At 47.9% G+C, this 26,109-nt stretch overlaps 15 protein-coding genes across 15 annotated transcripts; 8 read left to right on the top strand and 7 right to left on the bottom strand.

Annotated features, from left to right (window-relative positions):
* Positions 1-314: 314 nt before the first annotated feature.
* On the bottom strand, positions 315-1,123 carry E1B28_004849 (uncharacterized protein; the record flags this gene model as incomplete). Its single annotated transcript, XM_043149371.1, has 4 exons — positions 315-497; positions 551-900; positions 962-1,036; positions 1,093-1,123. The coding sequence occupies 4 exons, from the start codon at positions 1,121-1,123 to the stop codon at positions 315-317; spliced, it is 639 nt and encodes a 212-aa protein (XP_043013977.1).
* Positions 1,124-1,349: 226 nt separating this feature from the next.
* Positions 1,350-1,654, bottom strand: E1B28_004848 (uncharacterized protein; the record flags this gene model as incomplete). Its single annotated transcript, XM_043149370.1, has 3 exons — positions 1,350-1,400; positions 1,454-1,541; positions 1,593-1,654. The coding sequence occupies 3 exons, from the start codon at positions 1,652-1,654 to the stop codon at positions 1,350-1,352; spliced, it is 201 nt and encodes a 66-aa protein (XP_043013976.1).
* Positions 1,655-1,820: 166 nt separating this feature from the next.
* E1B28_004847 (uncharacterized protein) lies at positions 1,821-2,740 on the top strand (the record flags this gene model as incomplete). Its single annotated transcript, XM_043149369.1, has 2 exons — positions 1,821-2,254; positions 2,314-2,740. The coding sequence occupies 2 exons, from the start codon at positions 1,821-1,823 to the stop codon at positions 2,738-2,740; spliced, it is 861 nt and encodes a 286-aa protein (XP_043013975.1).
* Positions 2,741-2,954: 214 nt separating this feature from the next.
* On the top strand, positions 2,955-5,081 carry E1B28_004846 (uncharacterized protein; the record flags this gene model as incomplete). Its single annotated transcript, XM_043149368.1, has 21 exons — positions 2,955-2,983; positions 3,037-3,075; positions 3,134-3,144; positions 3,199-3,269; positions 3,316-3,364; positions 3,418-3,505; positions 3,572-3,625; positions 3,684-3,709; positions 3,763-3,819; positions 3,880-3,891; positions 3,950-3,965; positions 4,014-4,056; positions 4,110-4,241; positions 4,302-4,323; positions 4,380-4,420; positions 4,471-4,481; positions 4,544-4,581; positions 4,633-4,641; positions 4,692-4,804; positions 4,870-4,944; positions 5,001-5,081. 21 exons carry the CDS (start codon positions 2,955-2,957, stop codon positions 5,079-5,081), a joined length of 1,017 nt encoding a protein of 338 aa, XP_043013974.1.
* Positions 5,082-5,185: 104 nt separating this feature from the next.
* Positions 5,186-8,205, top strand: STT3 (oligosaccharyl transferase stt3 subunit; the record flags this gene model as incomplete). The annotated part of the gene is made up of 10 exons (XM_043149367.1): positions 5,186-5,318; positions 5,392-5,605; positions 5,662-5,679; positions 5,734-5,770; positions 5,825-6,024; positions 6,075-6,698; positions 6,752-7,503; positions 7,563-7,848; positions 7,899-7,987; positions 8,051-8,205. 10 exons carry the CDS (start codon positions 5,186-5,188, stop codon positions 8,203-8,205), a joined length of 2,508 nt encoding a protein of 835 aa, XP_043013973.1.
* Positions 8,206-8,279: 74 nt separating this feature from the next.
* E1B28_004844 (uncharacterized protein) lies at positions 8,280-9,342 on the bottom strand. The gene is made up of 4 exons (XM_043149366.1): positions 9,017-9,342; positions 8,878-8,958; positions 8,763-8,812; positions 8,280-8,686 (listed from the first exon to the last, which is right to left on the bottom strand). Exons 1-4 carry the CDS (start codon positions 9,035-9,037, stop codon positions 8,584-8,586), a joined length of 255 nt encoding a protein of 84 aa, XP_043013972.1. The 5' UTR covers positions 9,038-9,342; the 3' UTR covers positions 8,280-8,583.
* Positions 9,343-9,510: 168 nt separating this feature from the next.
* Positions 9,511-11,219, bottom strand: E1B28_004843 (uncharacterized protein). Its single transcript, XM_043149365.1, has 3 exons — positions 10,424-11,219; positions 10,209-10,371; positions 9,511-10,155 (listed from the first exon to the last, which is right to left on the bottom strand). Exons 1-3 carry the CDS (start codon positions 11,201-11,203, stop codon positions 9,674-9,676), a joined length of 1,425 nt encoding a protein of 474 aa, XP_043013971.1. The 5' UTR covers positions 11,204-11,219; the 3' UTR covers positions 9,511-9,673.
* Positions 11,220-11,333: 114 nt separating this feature from the next.
* E1B28_004842 (uncharacterized protein) lies at positions 11,334-12,004 on the top strand (the record flags this gene model as incomplete). Its single annotated transcript, XM_043149364.1, has 3 exons — positions 11,334-11,516; positions 11,576-11,849; positions 11,913-12,004. 3 exons carry the CDS (start codon positions 11,334-11,336, stop codon positions 12,002-12,004), a joined length of 549 nt encoding a protein of 182 aa, XP_043013970.1.
* A 1,259-nt stretch (positions 12,005-13,263) lies between these two features.
* Positions 13,264-14,251, bottom strand: E1B28_004841 (uncharacterized protein; the record flags this gene model as incomplete). Its single annotated transcript, XM_043149363.1, has 6 exons — positions 13,264-13,326; positions 13,383-13,526; positions 13,591-13,655; positions 13,710-13,918; positions 13,972-14,149; positions 14,200-14,251. 6 exons carry the CDS (start codon positions 14,249-14,251, stop codon positions 13,264-13,266), a joined length of 711 nt encoding a protein of 236 aa, XP_043013969.1.
* Positions 14,252-15,583: 1,332 nt separating this feature from the next.
* On the bottom strand, positions 15,584-16,354 carry E1B28_004840 (uncharacterized protein; the record flags this gene model as incomplete). Its single annotated transcript, XM_043149362.1, has 5 exons — positions 15,584-15,667; positions 15,732-15,801; positions 15,869-15,976; positions 16,031-16,088; positions 16,141-16,354. The coding sequence occupies 5 exons, from the start codon at positions 16,352-16,354 to the stop codon at positions 15,584-15,586; spliced, it is 534 nt and encodes a 177-aa protein (XP_043013968.1).
* Positions 16,355-16,912: 558 nt separating this feature from the next.
* Positions 16,913-19,048, top strand: E1B28_004839 (uncharacterized protein). Its single transcript, XM_043149361.1, has 3 exons — positions 16,913-17,020; positions 17,092-17,888; positions 17,994-19,048. The coding sequence occupies exons 2-3, from the start codon at positions 17,214-17,216 to the stop codon at positions 18,831-18,833; spliced, it is 1,515 nt and encodes a 504-aa protein (XP_043013967.1). The 5' UTR covers positions 16,913-17,020; positions 17,092-17,213; the 3' UTR covers positions 18,834-19,048.
* Positions 19,049-19,580: 532 nt separating this feature from the next.
* Positions 19,581-20,546, top strand: E1B28_004838 (uncharacterized protein; the record flags this gene model as incomplete). Its single annotated transcript, XM_043149360.1, has 3 exons — positions 19,581-19,640; positions 19,704-19,813; positions 19,868-20,546. The coding sequence occupies 3 exons, from the start codon at positions 19,581-19,583 to the stop codon at positions 20,544-20,546; spliced, it is 849 nt and encodes a 282-aa protein (XP_043013966.1).
* Positions 20,547-20,943: 397 nt separating this feature from the next.
* On the top strand, positions 20,944-22,944 carry E1B28_004837 (uncharacterized protein; the record flags this gene model as incomplete). The annotated part of the gene is made up of 8 exons (XM_043149359.1): positions 20,944-21,151; positions 21,205-21,384; positions 21,441-21,521; positions 21,577-22,030; positions 22,090-22,397; positions 22,457-22,598; positions 22,668-22,756; positions 22,817-22,944. The coding sequence occupies 8 exons, from the start codon at positions 20,944-20,946 to the stop codon at positions 22,942-22,944; spliced, it is 1,590 nt and encodes a 529-aa protein (XP_043013965.1).
* Positions 22,945-23,411: 467 nt separating this feature from the next.
* Positions 23,412-24,398, top strand: E1B28_004836 (uncharacterized protein). Its single transcript, XM_043160735.1, has 3 exons — positions 23,412-23,908; positions 23,970-24,286; positions 24,347-24,398. Exons 1-3 carry the CDS (start codon positions 23,888-23,890, stop codon positions 24,378-24,380), a joined length of 372 nt encoding a protein of 123 aa, XP_043013964.1. The 5' UTR covers positions 23,412-23,887; the 3' UTR covers positions 24,381-24,398.
* On the bottom strand, positions 23,412-26,108 carry E1B28_004835 (uncharacterized protein). The gene is made up of 2 exons (XM_043160734.1): positions 25,419-26,108; positions 23,412-25,358 (listed from the first exon to the last, which is right to left on the bottom strand). The coding sequence occupies exon 2, from the start codon at positions 25,338-25,340 to the stop codon at positions 23,667-23,669; it is 1,674 nt and encodes a 557-aa protein (XP_043013963.1). The 5' UTR covers positions 25,341-25,358; positions 25,419-26,108; the 3' UTR covers positions 23,412-23,666.
* Between the last annotated feature and the right edge of the window lies 1 nt (position 26,109).

Below are 26,109 nucleotides of genomic sequence, written 5' to 3'. Positions count from 1 at the left end.
GTACACCGTGGAGCGATGGCAGGGATCAACAATCACAGCTTGCTGCCTCTGGTAGGCGCTGGGAGGTAACAAACCTCAACAGGTCAAATGGTTCACTGGTATCATCAACATCTTCTTTTCGAAAGTCGAATCCACGGCTAGTTTTCTGGCATGCTGGAATGGATCCCATATATGGCAAGAAGGACCGCCCAAATCGTCTGGGTTTAAGGTTTGTGGAATGGAAGAATGATATTTCGTGTTGATTATTATTGGAGAGCACCACAGAAACGTGTCAGTATGGTTGTTTTCGGAGTGGCATATTCGACAAAGCATCGCTAATCGGTTAGATCGCGCATAATACCTCCTTCAACCATATCCCATCCAAGCATATCATAAGTCCAACCAAAGCACGAGCCGCCGAGATCCGAAGAGTGAAATCCACAGACACTGCGGTGCATACCAGGCTTCAAGTGCAATCCGTCGAGAACGTGCATATCTTCGTCACTAAGAGTCAACAGCTGATTCAAGTGTTGAATATCTTTATAAGGGTTTGAGAAAAGAGACCTCGTACCCGCATGTTTTGCTTCATTCGCTCTTCATGAAGTGTTCTGGGTATCACTGCGGTTCCTCGCTGGACGCCCCAGCTTAACATCACTTGAGCAGGGGAGACCTCACCATACTCGATTGTCATTCGGTCAGCAATTGCGACGATATCCGGGTCAGATGCAATCTTGTACTTTCCTAGAGGCGAGTACGCGGTTAGCAGGATGCCGCGAGAGATACAGTATTTCAACAGTGCGTGCTGGGGAAGGCATGGGTGGAGTTCAACTTGGTTGGCCACGGGTATTAGTTTCGCGTGTCTGAGTAGAATCTCCAGAGTCTTGACACTAAAATTTGACACCCCTATGCTCTTCGTTTTCCCTGGTATTGAATGTCATATCAGACAAGGGATATGTAGAACGTTCGAACGAATGAAAATTACCGGATTCTACAAGCTTTTCCATCACACTCCAGGTCTCTACAAAGGTAGGAGACTCGTCGGGTGTCAGAACTTTACCTGAACAGAAGAATGGCTACGTTCAAGCGCGGCATGTATGAAGAACGTTAACCAACCCTCAGTGGTGAATGCTTGAGGCCAGTGCATCAGAAACAAGTCGACATAATCGACCCCAAGCTTTTCCAAGCTGCGATCGAGGGCGTCTGCAGGTCGTTCATGATCTGCTTGGCTACGATGGTGACGATCAACATCCAGTCGAATGGAAATCAGGAAATATAACGAACTCGAGCTTTGTCGTCAGGAAGATTTCGTTCCGCGGTACTGAAGACTTCCGAATCCCTTCACCAACCGAACGCTCGTTTCCTGAAGCGGGTCAGATTCCCAGCTGCCTTGCAGATTTCGAGATAATACCATAGTTTGATGCCTGTATGGACGAATGAATCATTTGTATGGTCCATACTCAGAGAATTGACGCACTGTATCGATGTGACGATACCCCAACCTCAGAGCTGTTGCTACCATGTTCGTCACTTCGTCCGCTTCTCCAGCTTTACCTATCCAACATCTATGTCAGGAAGTTAGGTTAATGGCAAGTATGAAACAGAACAACACGAACCCGATACCGACTGTTGGCATATGTTGACCATCATGCAGCTTGAATTTGGGCAAACTAGCCATTTAATAAGCTTCGTGCGAGATGTTATAAGCTGAGCCTGATTCTAATTTCGGAGCACGGTGGAAGTCCATGGAAAACCGATTTCGTGAGAAGAATTTAATTTTACATTCCGACTTTCTACTTAAATCATCATGTCGATGATGACTCGCAAATTACTCCCTCATCATCATGGCGGATTCAAAACCACCTACTATTCTCGAAAAGATATATGCTCAGCGCCAGAAAGATGTTGAGCAGTCAAAGGTGACACCAGGGACCAATTTCGATGACTTGAAGACCTATCTTTCCATGAATTTGGCACCCTCTCAGATTGCCCTCGTTTCTCGTCTCAAAATCAATCCGTCGACGAATACTGGCAACCCCTCGTTGTCACTGATGGCAGAAATCAAGCGTGCCAGTCCTTCGAAGGGGGAGATTGCTATGAAAATCAATCCAGCTCAACAAGCTCTCACTTATGCCCAATCTGGAGCATCTGTGATTTCTGTCCTCACTGAACCCACCTGGTTCAAGGGATCTCTTTTCGATATGCGTTTTGTACGGCAAGCTGTCGACGGGATACCTAATCGTCCGGCGATTTTGAGAAAGGACTTCATCCTTGACGAGTATGTAAACTATCGAGCTCAAAAGCATGATGCTTACGACTGGAATCGATTTTTTATAGGTATCAGATAGCAGAGGCGCGCCTATATGGTGCAGATACTGTCCTCCTCATTGTCGCCATGTTATCGCACGAAAGGCTTACTGCGCTTTACGCGTACTCCACGTCTCTCGGCATGGAACCGTTAGTCGAAGTCAACAATGCCGCCGAGATGGCAAGAGCACTCGAACTCGGGGCGAAGGTCATTGGAGTCAATAATCGAAATCTACACGATTTCAAAGTGGATATGGAGACCACAAGTAGACTGGTGGATATGGTTCACGGGAAAGACGTTGTGTTGTGTGCGTTAAGTGGGATTTCTGGCCCTCAAGATGTTAGGGTGTACAAAGAGCAGGGCGTTAACGCCGTCTTAGTTGGTGAAGCCCTAATGAGGGCCAAAGACACCGGTACCTTCATTCGAGGGTTGTTGGAGTGGCCAGGAGCAGCGTGAAATGGGAATCTGTCTACTGCTGGATATACCACGGCTTGTCCATTTTTGTGATGTACATACCGACGGGCGAACCTCGGGTAGAAATACATTCGAAAAGCCAAAACGTTCTCAGAAGTGTCCTGCGCCACCAGGGTCACAGGGAATTGCATTGGACAAGAGGACTTCTTGTCTAGTATATAAACCTGTCTATTTTGCGCGATGCCCTTCACGCTCCATGTCAAACCTACCGGCTCTACATAGGATGTAAGTATCCTAACCGACTTCGTTCTGCTTCGTTCTCAAGCATGGACCAACAGATTCGGGTTGTTCTACATCGTGACGTGCTTCTGTTCCGTGTCAGTGGTCTTTCGTTCTTTGGGGAATAACGTGCATGACTCAACCAACTTTGACTAGCCTTTATGGATGTCTGTCTTCGACACATCCTGTCCTTATCACGCATTGAGAAATCTCTTCTTTAGTTTCTTGCCTCCAAGCCTGGTGGTATTTTCGAAGTTATGCCTCTCGAGATTGCTGGATCGTGAAATCCATGGTGCGTTCTTGTATTCCGATATAGCATCCCCCTCCTTATGATCTAGGTTTCCGCTGTTATGGTCTGTGAAACGATACAAATGACCTTAATGAGCGGTATGATGTACTTCTATCGTTTGACTGAAACTTAGTACGAAATCATCCCCAAGCCTCTATGTACCAATATTGCATTTCTGGGGTATTCGAAGATGGCCTTAGAACGGAAGGGCACAAGAGCATCGACATACCAATACAACAGTACGCCGCGTCTTGCGAGTGACATCTAGTACTACTGTCAAACTCAACCGCTATTATATCGACTAGAACCTTTATTGTCCAGTTTTTGTTCAGCCCAGGGATAGCTATTATTGTCCAGATGTGAGTAACGTGTTAATCCTTACTGGAGTTCAAGGTTGCTCAGAAAGCGATTCACCAGGTTTTACTGCTTCCGTATTTACAAAAGTCAGTTTGGTCGTGGCTATGGTCCGACAAACTGATTAGTGTCCTTATGATAGTCTCCATGTCCAAAATCGTTCCCACACTGTTGGCGGCAGCAGGTTGGACTTCTTGCGGTCAGTAATTTGTTGACATTCGGTCTTGAGTCAATCGTGAGCTAATATCGTGGCATATAGTCATAATGTATGGTACGAACACGAGCCCCTCATCTCCTCAGAGTTGGTGTGACCCCTCTCATGAGAGTAGTACTCACTGGAATAACGTGAGTCCTTGACTTTCTCTCTTGACCTGCTTATAATTGCATTTGTAGATTGTGGAAGGGTCAATCATTTCGAGATTTTCTTGAACCAAAAGTACACGGTCTTCCATCTCGACTGTCGGAGAAAGCCTCACTGACGATATGTAGATGGTAATACTGTCCACCGTCATGAACGCATCAGCAGCGTTTTGTGACATTGCGATATCCGGTGTCATGGTGTTCTACTTGCACCGACGCAAGTCTGGTATTAGAAGCTCGACGAGTATGATAAATCGTATGGTCAGTCCTCCTTACCTCGCGTTTCTTCACGTGGAAATTTTACCCTCGAACGCTCGGCAGATTCTGTTCAGTGCCAGCACCGGTAAGCGGCGACCTACACTCTTCCCTTCCGAACTGTGGTTGTAATCTGAGCTCTAGGGATGCTCACGAGCTTGTTCGCTCTGATATCCTTGATATGTGTGCGTACGGACTGAATACACAATCTTCGAGTGGTACTGACTGTCTGTAGGAATTTACGCTGTGCGTACTCCAGACATTGCCAGTTATCAGGATCGTACTATTGCTCATTCATCAATCGTTAGCCCGTTTACTTTTACATCCATCTTGTTCTACTTGTTGTGTAAGTCAACTGACAACCAAATACGCAATTCCTGCTGACTATTGGTTATAGGTGGAAGATGTAAGCTCCAGTCGACCGGCAATCCTCACGAAGTTCATGCCTATTTACAGTATACACAAATTCTTTGCTCATCACTCTCAACGGAAGGTTGTACATCATTGAAGGATCAACAACTCCCCAGATCGGATTCAGAATACCCCGAATCCGGAAAACTCGAAAAAGAGTGAGTTCCACCTTTACTACCTTGTTTCAAGATTTTTAAAACCTCCTCCGCCTGTTTCTCAATAGGGTGGAAATCAACGTAAAGTCTTGTCAACCCCGATGGTGACCATGATCATCGAGGAAAGTGTCGTTACCGAGAAGGTGAGGAGCATGCTGGAACTAGGATCTGATGTTACTTACGAATATATGCCACCCAGCCCGAAAAAGTCGATGAAGAGGAGAACTTGACAGTTAGACAACATGAAACTCCCGTGGATATCGAAACACCCAGACATTGAGGACCACTGGGAGCTTAAACCATTCTCTTTCTTTCTTTATTTTTTTTTCAGTTTTTTAAATTATCTAGTTGAGACTGTTACTTCCTCTAAAAACGAATACTTTTATGTTCTGTATCGGGCGAGCGCGGGAAGATCTTATAAGCTCTCGTTTCTCATCCCTCCTGATCTTGCATTTTCCATTCTCATCTTTTCTTCAATATCGACGACTCACGGATTCAATTCTCCAAACTCGTGATTGTGAGCTGTGAAACTATTTCTGTGAGTCCTGGGAAACTAGGGTGAGAGTCTGTGAGTTGACACGTATTTATAGTACCCTCTCATCATAACGAACACGTCTACCGCACGGTTGTCCTGAACATTGAGGCCATGTCGAGGGCCTACCCGCTCCCTACAGATTTATCTTCTTCCACCGTCGCAAATACTGTGTCGCTCGTACGCATTGTTGCCCTCGGTTTAATCTCTGCCGCTGCTATTGCTTCCCGACTTTTTGCGGTCATCAACTTTGAGAGTATCATCCACGAATTGTGAGTCGTCTCGCAATCCGATGTATCTAGGTTTATCTGAATCACGCGTTCTCTAGCGATCCATGGTTTAACTAGTGAGTGGGCATGGCTGAAGTCTTCATAAATGGACGTTTAGTTTGAGGATGTAGTCGCGCGACGAGAGTTTTGGCTACCAAAGGTTTCTATGTACGTGGGCTTGCAAGCCTTGTCTGTACAAATGAGTCTCACCATTTCCCCCAGGAATTTTGGAATTGGTTTGACCCAACTGCGTGGTATCCGCTTGGTCGAGTTGTGGGTGGCACAGTCTATCCTGGGCTCATGGCTACCAGTGGTGTCATATACAATTTTCTCCATGCTCTCAACCTCCCAGTAGATATCCGTAACATCTGTGTACTTCTAGCCCCGGGATTCAGTGCTCTCACGGCATGGGCAACTTACATGTTCGTTCACTGCACCACGGTATACCACTTCTAATATATCATTCGTACAGGTTCACGACCGAAATGAAGGATCCAAGCGCTGGACTTCTTGCAGCTGCCTTCATTGGCATCGTTCCCGGATACATTTCTCGTTCGGTTGCAGGTTCATATGATAACGAAGCCATCGCCATCTTCCTTCTCATGTTCACTTTTTACCTATGGATCAAAGCACTCAAGTTGGGAAGTGCCCTGTACGGTACCCTGGCCGCCATCTTTTACTTCTACATGGTCGCAGCCTGGGGTGGTTATGCGTTCATTACGAACATGATACCTATCCACGCACTCGTTCTGATGCTCATGGGACGTTACAGTAGTCGACTATACGTTGGCTACTGCTCGTGGTACGCCGTTGGAACCCTTGCGTCAATGCAAGTTCCATTTGTCGGTTTCCAGCCAGTTCGCACTAGTGAACACATGGGTGCTCTTGGTGTTTTCGGACTGTTGCAACTCGTAGCGTTTGCCCAACTGGTCAGATCCCATCTCTCTTCGAAGCAGTTCCAAAACTTGCTCGCTATCGCTGTCGTGTCCATTGGTATACTTGGGGCTCTCGGATTCGCATTCCTGACTTACAAGGGATGGATCGCTCCATGGACCGGGAGATTCTACTCATTGTGGGACACTGGTTATGCTAAGAAGTAAGCAAGCCGAGTTCGTCGTCCGATTTATACAGTGGTTAATTGGACGACAGATATATTCCTATCATTGCTTCAGTATCAGAGCACCAACCGACTGCCTGGCCATCCTTCTTCATGGATCTACAACTCCTCATCTTCGTCTTCCCCGCTGGTGTCATTCTCTGCTTCAGGCAACTCCGCGACGAACATGTATTTGTGATCATTTACGCCGTTGTTGCCAGCTACTTTGCTGGGGTCATGGTACGGCTGATGTTAACTCTTACACCCGTCGTCTGCGTCACATCTGCCGTCGCTATTTCAACCCTTCTCGACACTTACATTGACCCCACCGAACCCGAGGCTCCAAAAGAGGAGAAGGAAGGGTCAGTTACAGGGGCAAAGAAGGACAAGAAATCAGCATCATCGTCTGCTGCTCTTGCAGCAGTGAACGACATTGTTAACGCGACTGTGACTGAAGCCGGCTCTGGCTCCGGCTCCAGCGCTAGCTCCAAAACCAAATCTCGAGGCATCTGGGGCCTCGATACACGTGCGGCAGTAGTCTTACATACTATCGCAATGTTGTCCTTCTTCGTCATGCACTGTACGTGGGTGACATCGAGCGCCTACTCTTCTCCGTCAGTTGTTTTGGCTTCGCAGAATCCGGATGGCACGCAGCATATCATTGATGATTTCCGTGAAGCTTATTACTGGTTGAGACAAAATACACCCGAGACGGCTGTTGTGATGAGCTGGTGGGATTACGGGTACCAGATTGCGGGTATGGCGGATAGACCGACGTTGGTTGATAACAATACCTGGAACAACAGTGAGTTGATACTCTACCTCCGAGTACAAGTAGAATTAATCTCACCTCACCCGTCTAAGCGCACATCGCGACCGTCGGCAAGGCCATGTCTTCTCCCGAAGAAGTCGCGTATCCCATCCTTCGCAAACACGATGTCGAGTATGTCCTCGTCATATTCGGTGGCCTCCTCGGGTATTCCGGTGACGACATCAACAAATTCTTGTGGATGGTGCGAATCGCTCAGGGTGTATGGCCGGATGAAATCCAGGAACCGAACTATTTCACTCCTCAAGGGGAGTACAAGGTGGATGCTCAAGCGTCACCTGCCATGAAGAATAGTTTGATGTACAAGATGAGTTATTATCGGTGGGTTGCTTTGTGTTTTCCAAGAAGGGTTTCTTTAAACTATTGTTTAGCTTCGCTGAGCTCTTCGGTGGGGGAGCAGCGCTTGATAGGGTCCGACAACAACAATTGCCTAAACCAGGCCCGACTCTGGACTACTTGGGTCAGTAAACGAGCTGTTGTTCTTTTTCGCCTTGTTTTTATGGCTAATCGTACCTTGTACCAGACGAGGCTTTCACTTCAGAAAACTGGATAGTGAGAATATACCAGGTTCGGGACGAGGACATTCTCGGAAGAGACCTCAAAAGTGCCAATGCATTCACTGCGGGTAAAAAGAGGAAGAGGACAAAGCCTGTGTCGAGACGGCGAGCTATTCTCTAATGGAACTCCTGTCTGTACTATAAAACTTGCAGGGTGGCACAATTTAAAAGACTATTTCCTGAGACTCTAACCTTGCGGTACCTCAATTTTCATCGCATCGTAAAGCAAACATGGTTCAACAGAAAGGGAGAGCGATATAAGTTACAACTACACAATAGATACAGAAAAAAATCCAGGCAATTGCAGATCGAGTCGTCGTTTCTCCTTTCTCATTCGCACCGTAAATAAACCAAGCTTTTTGTCCCACTGTTCATCGTTAACGCGTACATGACCTGGTTGGGAAAAAAGAGGAGTTCGGAGCGGTGGGGTGTCGCGGATAGCCATTATAATTTCAACTGAAAAGAAAACCAGATTCGACGGTTCCCAGAACTGGTGGAATCACCAGTAGATACGACGTTCAATGGTACGTTGGTGAGGAACCCTTGGAAGAGTGGGTCTAGAGTATTGAACAGTGCGTTTGACGCGAGTTACGGTGGGGTACCTGATTAGAAAAACAATAGGGAAAAGACGTAAATGAATGGGCGGAGAGGAAGGACATGTGGAAACGTGAGGCTCACCATGCATGGAAGACGTCCCCATCCAACTGAACCTCGATGATTTGACGGCCCTATAGACGAGGAGTCGTAGGTTAGATTTGCGTGAATATGTGACTTCAATGCGTCTCGTGCGTACAGCGTAGTCAACATGAGAGCCGACAACGAGGCCTTCACGACGGCCGCTATATCCATGGTTGACAGCGACGATGTCACCGGGCTACATATCGTTCTCCCGTCAGCGACCTCGGCAGAAATGGAGAGAGAAAAAAACGAACGATGATATCTTCAGAAGACATTTCAGAAGTCGGTTAGGTTGCTTGGAGATAAGAGTGTCGGTGGATGTCCGTAACAATGATTCTGTATGGTCTTCAAGTCAGCCGCAGACGAGAGAGGAGATATGAGATGGAGAGAGAAATAGGATGGGGGGATAACGGAAAAAGCGGTCGGCTTTTATAGATTAGATGGCTCATTGTTTTCTGACGGGGACCGCGAGGCAGCCTCGAGGCCGGTGAGGTAACCAGTCGTAATACTCCGTTACTGTCTTGGAAGACTTGGTACGTAGAAGTTGCCGACGACTGGTGGAGGTTTCACCCCATAAGATAATGAGAAAAACGGACTCACGAGAAACTCCAGTCGACGACGGATTCGAGTCGCACAGGGCAAAGGGGAGCGGACCAGGGCAGTCCCACCGACCCAGAGAAATTCCATCAATTATTATTTATTATTTAGGCGTTTTCGGTGCGTGTGATCCTCGAGGCACGAGCCCATAGACGATAGTTTCTTGTCAATATTCGCGTTGGCGAATGGGTGGGCCAGTACACAATACATTTCTGATACAGAACTACAAGAAAGCTATTGAGAAAAACAGGCGTTCTACACATGTATGATGAGAAACGATATGAACGCAGGAAAAGATTATTCAATTCCCGTTATCACATTCGCGACCTCCCCAAAACCTTGCGGAACCAGCCCAAAAAGAGCTCCCTTATACTCATGAACCCCTCGTCAATATCATCCAGATCAGCACGGTGTTGATTCCCTTTCATTTTGAGTGACGTCTGGTTTCCTGTCCCAGTCACGTTCGACAGCCGTTCCTTCAGGCCGCGCAAAATATCTTCCGCAGTTTCCTCGTATATCCTCGCCATCTCCACGCTCCGTATATAATACGGCCGTCGTACTGAATAAGGAGCGAGGCCGTTGTACTTCCTCACAAGAGCGTTGACTTCTTCGATGGCAGCATCGTGGTACGACATTTCACGTTGCTCCCATGCCTTGTCTCGATAAGATTTGAGATCAGTAAGAGTGAAGTTGCGGAAGACCTGAGGTGGGTGGTCTGTGGTGAGGTTTCGGATCACTCGTCGAATCCATGACTGGCGAAGGAGATCTCGAAAGACAGCGACAGCGTTGTCCAGTTCTAGGAAGACTCCGTAAGTTGCAGACACGTGAATGACAACTTGAATGTACCACCTGCTTGTAGTTCGACCCAAGGAGGGGCGGCTCCGTTTTTCTGAACAATACGATTCATGAGAAACTCCTCCCGTGCTATGAATGGGTTACTTTCTTCAACGGTGCGGACGAGAGGCTTTCCTCTGCCTTTGACGAAGGCGAAAGCCCCAGCTGCTCGGGCTCTCTATAGTCGGGATGAGAACACAAGAATGAAACGGTCAAGTATGACAACGAACCTCAATCCTATCCTCTATCAAACCAGCCCACCCTTTAAGACTGGCTGGATTTGGCCGTCCACCGCCAATTTCTTGAGCCAGAGAGCCAGCGCCCTTGATTCCGAGCCGATAATCCAAGATAGATTCTCTAGCCTTGCCCAGCCTACCCGCTTGCTCAGTCCGCTTGAGACGCTCTTTTTCCTGCCGTAAAGCACGTTCATCTTTCGTACTAGATGAAGTCGGACGTGCGGGCTGAGGTGGTGGGATATTGGCGAGTTTGACCGACGAAACGACATGAGTCGGTACTTTAAACTCGGTGTGCCACGGACGGTGACTGTTGGACGACGGTAAAAGTGGCTCTGAAGCCCAGGAACCGGTTTGCGAAGGCCGAAGAGATACTTGTGACGAAGTAGAGGGCATCAGTGCCTTTTGCAAGCCTTCTGAAGTGGACAATCCGACTTTGGGAGGGGTAAGTTTTATCTTCTCTTCTGCAGTACGGATCGTGCCGCTTCTCAGAGGTTTGTATTTGTCTACAAGCATCCTGAGAACAGCATCTTGCATGCGTTCTTCCCCAGTCCAATTTTCTTCTTGATTCTCTAGGAAGGTGAGCTGCCCCGATTGTTGTCTAACGGTCGTCCCTCGTCCAGCCTCCTCTCGAGCGGCATCGGCGAAGAGCTTGTCGCTTGCCCTTTTATCTGAATGCTGAGATGAGCATGAATGGATTTTTGAATTGAAGTTAAAGGAACGACGAGCTGTTGGAAAACGGGAGGAGAACAAGAATAATCGAGGCGTTAGTTGCATGCAGTCAGGAAATTTTGAAATTACAACTTAGACGCGCAGCGCTTACTTATGCTTGAATTGCGTCCTTGACTGTGGCCCCAAAGCCGTTGATCTACGACTATCATCACTATCGCCATTGCTCAGATCCGTCATGGCCCTCAATTGTGCTATGCTCAACCAGACTCGAGAACCTATTCCTCTACCCGATGAAATGTTCATCACCACCGTCGATTCCGGAGCAGAAGTTGTCCTGAACATCCCAGACAACTCTCCGGACTCTAGCGGATCCCAGAAGATGAAGGCGATAGGAAGACTTTGGGTCACAGATCAGAGAGTATGCGGATCCTTTTGTCTTCCTCGTTCTTGGAACTAACTGTTCGACTTTCTCTTAAGTTCCTCTTCACATCGTCCCCGGATTCTTCGTTCGATTCTCTCTCAATTCCACTACCGTCTATTCTCTCGACTAGGTTCCATCAACCGACTTTCGGCTCAAACTACTTATATTTTGAAATCAAACCCAGCGAAGGTGGTGGACTCACTAACGGAACTGATATTGAGCTTCGGTTCAAGAATCGTGCGATGTTCGAGTTTGTGGCGGTATTGGAAAAGACAAGAGAGAGAGCGATTTATATGAAGCGGCAAGCTGCTCAGGAGGAGGATGGTCTTCGTGCGTGTTTCTCGTCGTTGAAGTTCTCCTCTGCATCCTCTCTAATCTTCACCAACCCCGCAGCAACATATACCTTGCCGGAAGAATCGAATGCTGTAACGATGGTAAACGGTGTACCAGTCGAAAACCCCCCTGAATACGGTTCTTCCAACTGAGATGAGAGGGTTAATCGTATCATTTAACTGTCACTGGCTTGGATCCATAAGTTGCTGTATAATGGTGTGTTCTAATCTTTATGACATGTGGAAAACCTTCTCTAGTACTGAGTCTACACCTGCCCATCGCGCTCGCGTACCTATTGCATCCGATGGAAGGATGAAACTCAAAGTGGATTGTAACGACGACCATCAAATCAAATAGGTACCGGCGTGGCGCCGAAATACTGTATGTGGAGCTGGCAATTGAAATACGTTATTTTAAGTGTCGCTTCTCATCGATCCTCGACTTTCCCGTCGTCTAACGTGCGCAAAAACCACTGAATAAAAATTTCTTGGTATGATACAGTGTCTTTGCAGATATACACATGAATAACCCAACCGGGACCAGGAGCAGTGTAGCTCGGGAGGTTGTAGATGACCTGGATGACGATGAGGGTCTAGACATGATACAATCCTGGGAAGTTGATGCCGGGGCCCCCCTTGTAAGCGCCAGGTAGGGCTATTTTGGGTGGGTTTGCGCTCCCTCCGCTGGTGATCTTGACCTGAGCACAACCAATGTAGAGTTGTGCATCAGGGTAAGTCCGAAGTCGATGCGACGTGGAGAGCGTTCCAGGGAGGGAGAGGGATCGTACTCTGCGAGAAGGGACTTTTGTAAACTTACGATTTCAACACCACGGATCAGGTACTCTCCAGCAGCAGGGAAGCAGGAAGCTTAACGGCGTGTTTGCCTGTAGACGGAAAGGTGAGTTCCGCCCAGACACTGAGGGACACGGTGAATGTTTACTTTCGTTGGCCTTGACAACGTCAGCAGCCCATTCATTGCGGTTCGCGCATCGGAGGCCGGAAGAATAAATCTTGGTCCAAACAGTGCCTTGACCATCAAACGACGCCTTGGCAATATTGTAGACCTGGGCAGGCCCTTGTGTCCTATATGCATGAACAATGTCCAGGAACCGAAATTTAAGCGTGAATAACGCGCCGCTGGATTCCTGAATTCAAAGGTGATATTTCGGAAAAGCCAGTGCATGTTGCAATTGTCTCCCGCAAAACCTCGCGTGAAGCTACTAGACACCGGTTTGCTCAGTCGAATGATGAAACGGGTCCTCAAAACGCTAGCGTCCGTCAGCAAATCCATCGGAGGGAATTGAAACCCTCATAGTCCTTGGTTATAATTGAAGTTGAATCTTGATATACTACCTTGCGTACAGTGGATATGTGCAGTGGATATTCGAAAATTATTGAGACAAATAAATCATTCAACCACTCCAAACAGAGGGGCCAGGTGCGATGTAGCTTTGCAGGTTGTTGTAAATGTTGACCTAAAAGAGGTAGGACCATGAGCGCCACACTTTAGAGAGGAGAGTTCAGGACTTACAGTGATACCGGGGTCGCTACCCTGGTAAGCACCAGGAAGAGAGACTTTGGGTGGGTTTGCGCTTCCTCCACTGCTGATCTTGACTTGTGCGCAACCGATGTAGAATTGTGCGCCAGGGTAAGTCGATGCGACATGAAGAGCAATCTAAGAAGGTGTGAGTTAGTATAAATCTCCAACCCGGATGTGAACAGAGGTAACATCGACATACAATTTCACCACGGATCAAGTACTCCCCAGCAGGAAGCGATGATGGAATCACGACGCTGTGTTTACCTGAGAGAGAAGATTTAGACCTTTAGATGCATACAAGGGTAGGTGAGTCTGTACCGCCATTGGCATTGACGATATCAGTGGCCCATTGTTGAGTGCTTGGGTTGAGAAGGCCAGAGGAGTAGATTTTGGTCCAAACAGCACCTTGGCCGTCGAATGACGCAGCCGTTGAGGGGGCTTTGGCAATGTAAACCTGGACAGGACCTTTGTGTCCTCCGGAGATTGCGTCTTCGCCAGTCCTTTGGTCGTGTTGATGCCACTCAAGTCTGTTGGGTACAGAACGTCAGAAGCGATTCTTTGTCATTCTAAGAGGACCTACGTGATGGTGGCACCTGCGGGAATCGAGAGCGTCTGAACCCCAGAACCACTCAAGCCGTTCACGTTACAAGTGAGATCTTTCGAGGTGACGTCCGTGACCGGGTTGTTGTTGGGTGGTATACGCAAGCCAACGTTCTTCCCTTGGTCAACACCGTTGACCCACACGTACTGCATGGTAACTATTCCATTTCAGTTCAAGGAGAACGAGAGGGACAGAAGGTGGGCTCACAGTGGGCATTGGCGAGAGCCAGCGAAGCGAGGATAGAAAAAACGACTTTCATCGTAGTTGCTCGTGAAGAATGACTGGCAGAGAAAGGCTCCTCTATATATACTCGCCTGTACTCGCGAGCCAGCGTCAATATGCTTCGGTAATGTGATTGATCGCTTTTCCAAGCGAAACCGAACTTAAAGCGTGAATGACGCGTTGCCGACCTGCTATTAACATTCCATAGTCTTCTTGCCGTGCGAAACAATTTTGCGAGCCACTAAAACAGAACATGCGCCACCGTTGCTATAATCGACACATTCTTGGAGTAGCACCGTCGAAAAAGGCCTGCGGTTCTGCGTTTCTTTGACGTCAGTCTTCGTGGGCATTTTTGCATCCTGAGGGCCAACGGGCCCCGTGAATTCCTTGAGCAAGATGGTCACAATGGACAGTAGCGTATTTCCGATGTTGAGGCGACGAGTTTACGTCGGTGGAAAATCATATTGACCAATACAATGACCGGTCACTTGACTGAATGGTATGCAAACGTCGGAAATTTGGCCGCAAAAACTGTGAGCTTGATTACATAGATGATAGTGATAGGCAACTCACCTCAGAGTCAAACTAGAAACAACGCATGTTTCCTGTGCTCTTGAGGCAGATTATCTTGTATCGATCAGTTTCAAATTGACCTGATTGCTTTGGATTTTCATTCTTGAATGTTTTGTCCAAGAAGTAACCGTGAGATCCCAACCCATCGTGCTGATGAAAGGCAGAAAGGGCAAGTTCGGCGCGGATAACGTGCGTACCAACCAATCCCGACTCGGAATCGTTCCATCCCTGCAGCCAGCGTCACTCTGAGCTTACTAGCCCCCACTCTCCGTTCAGGAGGAGTGCTTTAGACCCCATTCTGTTCTCCGGTTTGGTTAACCGGCCAGTAGCTTCGACATTTAGCCGAACTAGGAATAAGTCGATACCAAATTCCGAATGATCATTGCTAAGTTATGATATTGATGTGCTGACCGCGCTGCCTCAATGCTGATGGATAATTTCCTGCTATTTAGTGCATCAACGAAATGGTGCCAAACTGAACAAAGAGGACGTGGAAGACCTCGAAACCAAGCTCAAACCACATTGCTTTTCGGCGTCCGAAGCAATTGGATTAGAAATCGGAAGAAGGCGTCGGCGACTGCCGTAACACTGGCAGTTCACGCCATTTTTACTTTTCGTCTCATGCCTGCCACGATAGTCACTGCACTCTTGAGTCTGAACTCAGAAGGCTTTGACACCGAAATCTATCTGTGAAGAGAGCACAGAACCAGAAGGCTATTATGTCCAGCGTTTTACTGCACAGGATGCTGCAAGAGCTGAACGGGGAACGACTTTTCTGACGAAAAGATTTTCTAGTTCAAATCTTCGCCTTGAGTGGTGAAGGATCCATCTTGACGTGTACGCCCGACGCTATCAGTCTGTGATTTACGTCGCTCCAAATCTCAAGTCAACGAGAGTAAGTATAAACATGAGCTTCCAGACTGGGATCAATAACACGTACTTACTTCACTGCGAATAGATGATGCTCTCTTTCCAACTGTCATGGTTGTATTGATGATTCTGAGTTTGTCGCCGCTTCAAAGGAGAAGAAGGGATGAGGGATGTCCATGGAGTAAAGATAATTCAAGCAAATCTTACGAACAGAGGTGCGGGGGAATGATAGACGATATTGAGAGCTTGAGATACACTGATGACACGGCGATCCCCTGTCTGTTTATGTGCGAGGACGGCCAGGGCGAGAGAAGAACAGCTGGGTTGTTGATCACGTCGAGGATTCAGAGGTGAAAGCAGCGCAAGAGCCTACAAATCTATTAAATATGCTATGCATCCACCGTGCACCCCACCGGCTAGGTTCATCATGTCTGAAATAAAAGTGAATATCATGGCTAGGCGACAGTCAAAACTTGTTCAAACCTTCGTCCACGGTCAAGGTAAACACCGCTCTTCCTTCCTCCCGTAAAGGGTCCTCTCTCATCTGTCCCACCGTTACTTCGGAAACGCGAAGCTTAGATGCGACAGTGGATCCAGCAAATACCCCGTGCCTAACATGGCTGGCCAAGGTGTCGACGATGCGTTGTTTCGTTTCCAACGAACAATTTCCGCCTATTTCGTGAGGATTCAGCGACATTGCGAGTGGACGAAGAGGACGCAACAGTTTTGTCAAGGACCGGAAATTGGTGCTGACATGGTGGTGGTGGTCGGCTATTACTGAACCGGAAAATTCCCAGATTGATGCAGTGCCAGTGGTATGGTGTAAATTCCTGTGTTATTTCAACTACTTACTTTCCTGCTGACTTCCTGGCCTTAAGATTGAAGATATAGCCACGAATGGTGCTCTTTGGCGACAGTTTTCCTGTAAACTACAGTGGTACTATGTACAAATTGTGATGGCCACGGCTAATATCGCGATGTCCCTAGCTAGGCCTAAGTGGTCCAATCTGTGACCACATCGCCGAGCGTTCACAGTCAGATCAGGCTATCCCACCCACGATGGCTGCGTTTCAGCTGTCGCATGTATCAAGTAAAGCGAAGTTCCACAACTTGCTTTGAACGTCGATATACAACGTTGTAATGGCTCCCCAACGCGCCGCGTGTTTGGCGCCGCGCGTGCCACACGTGGTTACAGGGCCTGTGAAGCGTGGTCAAAGCCCCATGCCACCAACATACGCACGCTGGGCGTCAAATTAAAAAGACTTTTGTTCTGTACCACCACTAACTCCCTACTATCGTTTTTTGATTTCCTCTCTCTATCTCTGCGAAACATCTGTAGCTCTGGTGCATAGCGTGTTTACAAGTTCGTCCAGTCTCTGTTTACTTTTTTGAAACAAAGCTAATAGTAACCGGCAAACCCGATCGTTGCTCCAGGTTTTGTCTCTATCGACCACACTACGATTAAGATCACAGCGTTACTCTGCTTCCCGTTTATCACTGGGGACTGACAGTTCATTGGGAAATAGGAACTTTTCCACCTGAACTACTAATTCAAGATGTTCAATTTTTTTCGGAAGACCACGTCGGCTGTACCAGCTGAAGCAGACCGTCCGTCTTCTTCCAATGAACAACTACAACTACGGACTCCTTCACCTTCTGTAACATCTGCTATTGGAACTCGATTCCAACGGATGGATGGTAATATCGACAGATCCTCACCCTTGCGCGAGGACCACGTCGGAGGCCCCCCCGATACACCTTCGCCCCCGTCGCATACTCTGGATAACGAACTGGGCCTAATCACAGATCCCTCAGCATTATACGAACTTATCTCTTCCGTACCCGCCAAAACCCTCCACGAATACACACTCACACATCTCATTCCACCCTCAGCCGAGTCTAAACGGGGTACCCAACAGCCTGTACTGGCACATATACACGCGCCATCGTCCATCACTCTCACCCATCTCACGTCCTTCTTTTCTTCTCTGACGCCGCCACCGAGATTACATTGTGTTCGGTGTCACAAGTTTTATTATGATGTGGAGAATACGAATAGAAGTTGTTTGGTTGCACACGACGACGAGAGTGCTGAGGTGGAGAGGGTCGGGGTTGGCAAAGGGGATTCGGGAACGCAGTACGAGACACTTTGGGGTTGCTGCGGGAAGACGGTTGAAGGGGACGGTGACATGGGGCCTCCAGATGGATGGTGTTATGAAGGCAAACATACTGTAAGTCGATTCTCCCTTTTTTGTTGTTCCTTCCGCCTTCGTTTCTTTTCGCGTTCATTGGAAGCTTGGAAGGGCTCTCAAGCTCGTGCTGATCATCACTTCTAGACTGACACGAAACGCGCCCGTTTTCGCGCCGATTCGACTATCCACGACGATAAACTCGCTTCGTGCAAACGTCTTAAATGTTCTGAACCGAAGAAACAAGTCGAAGATGATGATTCTTCCGATGCATCTTCTGATAGGCCTTCACGGTCTCGACCACGGAAAAGAAGAGCAACAGCGACATCAGGAACAACAACATCTGCGGCAGCGGCTTCACGGAAACGCGCTCGTAAAGCCGATGACGACGGTGAACAAGAACGTGAACAGGTGGAGGCAGAAGTCGAAGAAGATCCAAACTTTACATCTCCCGGTTCCCCAGGGAAGGGGAAGGGGAAGGGGAAGGGGAAGGGACAAGCTGAAGTAGACGATGAAGCGCAGGGTAAAGCATCCCCATCACTAGCTGCGTCGACGGTAAAGAAACAGAGACAGAGAAAGAAAAGACCCAGGACGACGGAGGACGATAAGGCATTCAAACCTGAAGGAACGCCGTTGGGTGATGAGTTGGATGATATGGACGTGGATATGGATGAGACGGCTTCAGTTGCCTCCAAGTCGAAGCGAAAGCCACGGACGAAGAATCCTACCAACCCCAAGACAAAGTCGAAGTCCATAACGAGAAAGGAGACAATGGTGTCAGATGCCGCAGAGGCCCCCGCCGGATCTGCTCCGATGTCACCACCAAAGTCGATATCGGTGCCAGGGTCTCCCACATTGTCGGTCAGAGCAGGGGGAGCTAAAGGTTCCAAGAGTGCAGCAAAGCCTAAGTCAAGCATAGGAGGTCCTGTGAGGAAGACGAAGAAATTGGATGAAGTGATTGCGTCGAGTATCGATGGGGAATTGTGATTTCGTTCTGCGGGGAGAATTAACATGCGCGCTCGTTATTAATATTTTATCTCTCTCATTTCTGCATTTAGCTCATCTTTTACCTATATACCGTATCACATTCTGGACATAAGTCTGCAGACGGTACGCTATATAGTTCTTTCCTTTCCTTTCGGCCTTGCTGCCCTCCATGTATTCCTACGTTCATTTATTTTCCAATGCGATACATTCCCAGGTCTGGAAGGAGGGTTCCACAATTCCTCTGAAATCGCGATCATTCACTTTTCGAATGTTGCGCTGCCTACAGGTTTTCGCTTTGTTATTGAGTACCCCTTTCCGAGTCGGTGACCGTCGCCGGCATCTGAACTTGGCGGACTGTTTATAAGGCGCAATTAGTCGGTGGCTTAGGTTCAGATTCACGACCTGCCCTTTTAATATCAATACTGCCTCAGCACGATCGATAACCAGGAGGAGTTGTGACTAGTCCATGCGCTTGAACCATGTACTTGAGCTCGTCCTATTCAAAGCCTGTCGAGCGATGACCCTGACATAATTTCCTGTCAGTGCTGCGAGCACTCAAGCTAGAGCGCGATTGGAATCGAGTTTGGATTTAGAATGCGACTTTGGAGTGATTCCGATACCGTTTTGCTGACAATCAATTATCACGTATATACGTGAATGTGGAGTCTTGTGTCAAGACTAATTATCACGTAGACTGAGAGGTCACACGGTCACACAGGCTCTCACACGTTCACTTCGAACTCGAAGATGGATGTCGACCAGGTTCCTACCAGCCCTACGGGACGCTCCTCTGTAGCAAGGGAAAAGGTTCGATTCTCTTCTTCATGTCAGGGGTATTGTGCTACTTATAGAGCTTTCTAACCCCTTTAGACAGCACCATTCCTGATTCGAACCTTCGTAAAAATCGGCAGCTTTCATCGTCTTACACTGTTCGAGGATGGTAGTCTGCCAACAACAGACGAACAACAGTTGTTCACCTGGTGCATATCGTGTTGTTTCTGTGTCTCATCCGTATATATTCAACTCTATTGCAGGAAAGACGCGACGCTGCGCGAAGTCCTAACCACCCTCAGAAACACTGCACCTCATGTTCCAGAGTACCGTCATCCCCTTGCCCGATTCTCGTTTCGAACTGTATACGCAGATCCAGGAAATAAAGGACGGTTCTCATCAAAAGACCTAGGGCAGGTATATTCGAGAGATATACTAGGCGAACCAGGTACCTTAACGACTACGGCTCCACGTTTCCTTGAAGACATGGATAACGAAAATCGAGATCAGACAGAACGGGAGCGGGAAGAAAGATCATTGGAAGAGTGGAGGTTTGTACCTGGGGATTATATGTTAGTTGCTGTGATTTTGCCAAGAAATATGGCGTTGCCATCAGAGGTCGGGGCGAAAGGAGTTGCGAATGGGTGGAAGTCTGGAAGGGAAAATCCTGGACCAGGTCCTGGAGCGCCAGGATTTGGGAGGGGTGGAGGTGGTCACTGGAGAGGAGATCCGAGTGGAGCGCCGGTGAGAGGAGGCAGGGGAAGGGGAGAACGAGAAAGGGATTCGGATAGATCAGATAGACGGGCTCCACCACCAAGAAGAGGCTCACCGCCTTCGAGGGGAGATGGAGGATGGGGAGGGCGTGGCGGAAGGGCCGGAGGGTCGAGACGCAGTCCTAGGTCACACTCACGCTCACGTTCTCCACCGAGAAAACGCAGGTAGGAAGTTGGACAATTACCATCTGCAAGTATTCTCAGATATGATAATACAAAATATCTACCCGCCCATTCCTCCTCTCCGACCGTTCGTGCAATACCATGTGTCTTCTACGTATGTACCCTGATATTCTGTTCCTGATCTAATTCAAAGGAAGCGGTATGTCTTGCGGCTAACAATGTAGATGTTTACCCCACAATTGCCCCACAACATCTCTTGACTCTCTTCGACTTCGCCAGACGCCCACATCTACTCATTGGAGAATCTTCGGGGAAAAAGATGTGTGGAATTGTGTTTCAACGGAAAATCCACGGAAGCGCCTTCCAATTTCCCGCTTCATATATTCAGGTTTCGTCGTGTTTTCCTGCCACGGTCCTCTTTCCCTCGACCTGCCATAACCACCATGTCTGACACCAAAGAGACTATACCGGAATCTGCAGACGTTATTGTGACTCGTCTTGCAGCCCAGGATCTTACTCCTTGGTATAGGAAACCTAATCTCAGGATGCTGTATCTCATCTTGATTCCTACCTGCATTGGCGTCGAGATGACTAGTGGTTTCGACTCATCCATGATGAACGGCCTTCAAACCGTCAAGTCTTTTGATTCCTGTACGTTTACCTCCTCTACCAAAGCGAATTATGTTGACAACAATTTCTGATAGTCTTCCACTCGCCCCGATCCACTCTGCTTGGTCTCATGTCGGCCATCTACTCACTCGGAGCAATTGTTGTCCTCCCATTCGTCCCATGGGTTTCTGATCACTGGGGACGTCGGTGGGCGATTATCGTAGGAAGTATGCTGATGGTAATTGGTGCTGCTATTCAAGCTGCTGCCGTTAACTGTGAGCCTTCCGTTCTTTCCGCAATTCGGATAATCTAAATCACAGAACAAAAATAGTCGCTATGTTCGTCTGCGGCCGCCTTGTTCTTGGCTTTGGAATCCCGTTCGCTATCGTTGCCGCTTCATCATTGATCGGAGGCGAGTTATTCCCTTTTGTCGTTCAAAACCAATTGATTCGATATCACGCGCACAGAGCTCTCCCACCCAAAAGAACGCGCCATCCTTGGCTCACTTTTCAACTCATGCTACTTCGTAGGCTCTATCGTTGCAGCCGGCATCACCCTCGGGACCTTCGCCATGCCCTCCGACTGGGGCTGGCGAATCCCCTCTCTCCTCCAAGTTTTACCTTCATTAATGCAAATAACTTTCATATTCTTCCTTCCCGAATCCCCTCGTTTCCTAATTTCACAAGGTAGAGAAGAGGAAGCTTATAACATCCTAGTCAAGTATCATGCAGAGGGCGATAGGGACAGTGAATTTGTTAAGGCAGAGTATGTTCAGATCGAACAGACACTAAAGTTGGAGAAGGAGATGCAGGAGAGGAGTAGTTGGGGTCAATTGATAACGGAGAGTGGGATGAGGAGGAGGTTGATTGTAGGAAGTGCGCTTGGGCTGTTTACTCAGTGGTCTGGAAATGGGTTGACTTCGTGAGTTACATCGAGCCTCTCAGCTACTTTCCATCAAGTTCTGAAATATCTCTTGCTAGATACTTCCTCGCACGAATCCTAGACAATGTTGGAATAACCGACAAACACACTCAGAGTCTTGTCAACCTCGCAACTACCCTTTGGGGATTCGTTAATGCTACGTTCTTCGCATTCGTGTCCTCAAGGTTCCCAAGAAGAGTGATATATCTCTGTTGTACGATATCACTTCTTCTCGTCTTTACGGGATGGACGATCGCTTCCGCGAGATACAACATCACGAACGATCAAGCTTCGTCCAAGACTGTTTTGGCGTTCATTTTCATTTACAGCCCGTGTTACAATATAGCGTACAATGCATTGACGTATAGTGCGTAAATGTTCTTTGTATCTTGCACAAACTGACTCGACACCTCGTCTTTTAATCAGCCTTCCTCGTCGAGCTCTTCCCATACAATGTCCGTGCTAAAGGAATAACGGTCTTCCAATGGTTTGGTCGCATGGCTGGGTTCTTTAACCAATTCGTGAACCCTATTGGAATTCAAAATGCTGGGTGGAAGTTTTATTTGAGGTGCGTACTGAATTCGTTTTTGTGGGCTTTTTGCAAGTCCGATGTTGAAATCGCTCTTTTGGCATGCAGTTACGTTGTATTCCTCGCCTTCGAAGTCGTATTTGTGTACTTCTTATTCCCCGAAACTTCCAACCAGACGCTGGAAGAGTTGACTTTCTGTATGTTACCCTTTTCGCGTCTTCTCACCTACAACTTCACTCATCTCCTTCCTCTAAAAGTATACGAAGACGACAGGAAAGAAGAACAAAAGAAACGTGTCGTTCACGAGATTGCAGTTGATGATCATGATGGACATACATCTGTTGAAAAGCAGGAGGTACATGCAGCGGGGTCAACGCATGCTTGAATGCTTGAAGCTCTAAACTCTGTGGGTAAAGGGTACTGGAGGTTAAAACGGATTACGCTGTAATACTGTACGAGCGTCGACGTTTCATGATCTACATATACTTTAGGCTATACTTACTAGAATGTCAAAAAGTCTCTCAAACGTCTCTGCTTAGAATGGTGAGTGCGGTAATCCGGAGCGGCATGGGTGAAAGATCACTAGCACTCCTGAGTCACCTGGTTTACTGGCTGGACAGAGTGTGCTTGCAAACCATTCACCAACAGTGAACTCGAAAAGCCTTTGGCCGCCTAATAGAACGCTTCGATGAGTAACTTCACCTGTGAAAGACCAGCGTCCTTCGTCTGGGATTTAGAATAATCGTAGTTAACCTTACTTAATAATCAATGTATCTTCGAAGTTGTCGAGCGTAACCGCAGTCGAGCAACTAAGAATAACCTTACTTCACACGAAGGTAGGTGATACGAATAGATTGAAAAGTAAGTATCTTGTTACAATATAGTGTAGTTTATATACCTTTATACTCTAGATAGATAGATAGATAGATTACACGGTATGGTCCCACACGGGAACCACCGGCACTGCTATACAACCCCAGAGCGAGCTCACCCCTCTTTGGAGGCGGTAGACTATAGGGAGTACAGCAGCGTCGTACTACTCTACACATTAACGCAAGTTAGACAAACAGCTAGTGTACCGTAGTACTGATACTAAATTGGAGAACATTATTCACGATCATCGTCATGTGATCTGAAGTCACAATCGTCGCTGTTGACATCCGCCATGTCCTCCTCTGCACTATCCTCCCCACTGTCGCCGACATCCTCCTCAAACCACCGAAAACCTTCCATAAGTTTGCGCTGCCATAGGGTCACTACTTGATATACGAATTTCGCCGTCCGCGCAACCAGGTGCCACGAATAAATACATCCTTTCAAAAATTCGAATGCTTCGTCGTCTGTCAAATGTGCGTTGCTATGTTGTCGGGGCGGCAAAGACGCCATGAATTGTTCACGTAACTCTGATAGCTCTTCATCTGCAGGGCACACCAACATCACATGCTCAGGAGTCTCGTAGTGTGCACCACACGACCGACAAAGGTAGAGAAGACGATCATCGTGCATGTTCGGCGTACGAGATGGGGAGGCCCTAAACACACACGGTACCCAGCCACCCAGCAACAATCGCGTAAGAGAGATGCGATGTTTGTAGTTAGGGACGTTCGTCAAGTAATGGCGAAGGTGGAGGGTATGATGCGTTGGAGGATCGTCACTGATGACGGGATCCACGGGCTCTCGGCGATTTTGGATGAGAGAGAGTCGAGAGAAGGTGTCGACGTCGTTCTGTAAGTTCCGACAGGTCATAGAGCTCAATTTCCTGATCAAATCTTTAATGCCCATATCAGACAAGTCCTCCATCAATGGCAATCGAAGAGATAGACCCGAGCGATCCGACGATCTCGAGATGAGGAAATCGAGGTCCGCCATGCACGATGTCAAGCCTGCCATACGAAGGCGGTTACTAGCATGCAACGCCAACGTAGTAAGGTGAACTCCTCCGGTGGCAGGTGGCGGGCGTGTAATGAGATAGAGTAGAAATCTCAATGCAAGGATAAGCCGTCGTTGTCGAATAGGAAATATCGCCGTTTCTGTGAATAGGATGGATCGGATGGAGTGGCTCCCTAGATGAAGCATACGGCGAAGAAAGTTCACCTGAATGTCGTCCAGCTTTCGTGGGCCATCAACACCGACATCGAGAGCCACCTCACAACCACTAATAAGATGGCAGTCAACCAGTGCCGTGTATAGGTTACGACATACTGTGGGGGGAAGACGATGTCGGCCCACTAGCCTGTCAGTTCCGAGCACCCCTTGTGCAGACGCGATGGCAGATTTGGCCTTTGCGTGATACAGATCGGAGAACATATCCCTACTCGTTGAAGAGAAGTTAACCCCCACGTATTTGTAGGTGGGCACAATCTGTAATTGCATGCCTCGTATCAAGAAGCGTGGTGGTTCTTGAGGTAAATTTCCAAAGATCATAACCTTCGATTTCTTCGGATCGAGAGCCAGGAAGTTATCGTAGCACCAACCTTCCAACTGTTTGAGATGCCTGTGCAAGCCCTGTACTGTACGGGACATGATGACCATGTCATCTGCATGCTCAAGATGAGAGATATGAGTTCCTTCGAGGTCTGCGTCGTCAGGGTCAAGTGGGAAGTCCAATGTAGCCAGATACAGGTTCCAAAGAATAGGAGAAGCAGGGTCCCCAATCAGGACCCCTGAAAGTGACTTGAAGTCGTCTGAAAGTTGATCTTCCAATGAGATGAGATATCTCATCTTGTCGTAAACCATCCGAAGCCAATCTCTAGTGAGTCTATTGGAGTTAGAATGAGTCATTACGGGGTAAGAGTCAATCTAAGGAGCCGTTAGCGGTTCCTTTCGGGCTACTCGGAGTTAGGACGAGAGACTGCATACGGTATTCCATCACATAGCCCCCCCAGTCTCGATGTCCTCACTTAGAGAATGTAAAGATCGTTGATACCGTGAGCGATAAATTCAACGAAATCTAAAATATCTTCATCCGATTTGCGGAGGACGGCCGACGGCGCGTAATAGTCGATGTCGAATCCCGGAGCTAGTGGATCATAAGGAATTAGAGTCCCATCTTTAACCACGGAAGACTCTTGAGGGTGAAAAACGAGAGATCGCATGGACTCCGACTCCTTGCATGGTTTATCGATTTCCATAACGATTGGTGCCGTAATTGTCGCCATACCCGGAGCGACCCGATTGAGGAATTCGACGTGATTCATCAAGAACCAACCTCCCCAATTGGTCTCGGCTCGAAGACCCTTCGAACAACTTAGTTTAACCTTACGGTTAATCCATCGAGCAACATCCAGCGCGAGTGCATTTAAGTTGAAGAAGAGTTGTTCCACTCCAGTATGGGTGGATGATGCGAGCCATGAGAAGGGATTTGGAGTAGTCGGATCAGCGAGTGAAAGAATGGGATAAGACAAGAGTGCCGGATTAATAGCTCCATACCACTCAGACTCAAGTAGGTCCTTGGGAATAAAGTCGGGAACAGAGCCAAGTCGAGCGCCATTGATGGGAGCACAGACGATAAGAAGTGAGAGGATGCGAAGCTTCGATTGGATCAGTTCCA

This window comes from Marasmius oreades, chromosome 2, assembly GCF_018924745.1.
Source record: "Marasmius oreades isolate 03SP1 chromosome 2, whole genome shotgun sequence".
Taxonomy (NCBI): domain Eukaryota; kingdom Fungi; phylum Basidiomycota; class Agaricomycetes; order Agaricales; family Marasmiaceae; genus Marasmius; species Marasmius oreades.
Note: the sequence above shows the minus strand (reverse complement) of the source record. Positions and strands in the feature narration are given on the sequence as shown.

Bases quoted from the DNA above. Each gene is read 5' to 3' on its own strand.
- E1B28_004844 (XM_043149366.1), bottom strand. From the start codon at position 9,037: ATGTCTTCTGAAGATATCATC. The intron at 8,959-9,016 runs GTTCGTTTTTTT...AACGATATGTAG, and splicing joins TGTCTTCTGAAGATATCATC to CCCGGTGACATCGTCGCTGT. The intron at 8,687-8,762 runs GTGAGCCTCACG...TTTTCTAATCAG, and splicing joins GGGGACGTCTTCCATGCATG to GTACCCCACCGTAACTCGCG.
- E1B28_004843 (XM_043149365.1), bottom strand. From the start codon at position 11,203: ATGCAACTAACGCCTCGATTATTCTTGTTCTCCTCCCGTTTTCCAACA. The intron at 10,372-10,423 runs GTTCGTTGTCAT...TCCCGACTATAG, and splicing joins TGATAGAGGATAGGATTGAG to AGAGCCCGAGCAGCTGGGGC. The intron at 10,156-10,208 runs GTGGTACATTCA...GAGTCTTCCTAG, and splicing joins TTGGGTCGAACTACAAGCAG to AACTGGACAACGCTGTCGCT.
- E1B28_004839 (XM_043149361.1), top strand. From the start codon at position 17,214: ATGTTCAATTTTTTTCGGAAGACCACGTCGGCTGTACCAGCTGAAGCA. The intron at 17,889-17,993 runs GTAAGTCGATTC...CATCACTTCTAG, and splicing joins GTTATGAAGGCAAACATACT to ACTGACACGAAACGCGCCCG.
- E1B28_004836 (XM_043160735.1), top strand. From the start codon at position 23,888: ATGCTTCGTCGTCTGTCAAAT. The intron at 23,909-23,969 runs GTGCGTTGCTAT...TAACTCTGATAG, and splicing joins TGCTTCGTCGTCTGTCAAAT to CTCTTCATCTGCAGGGCACA. The intron at 24,287-24,346 runs GTAAGTTCCGAC...TGCCCATATCAG, and splicing joins GAAGGTGTCGACGTCGTTCT to ACAAGTCCTCCATCAATGGC.
- E1B28_004835 (XM_043160734.1), bottom strand. From the start codon at position 25,340: ATGACTCATTCTAACTCCAATAGACTCACTAGAGATTGGCTTCGGATG.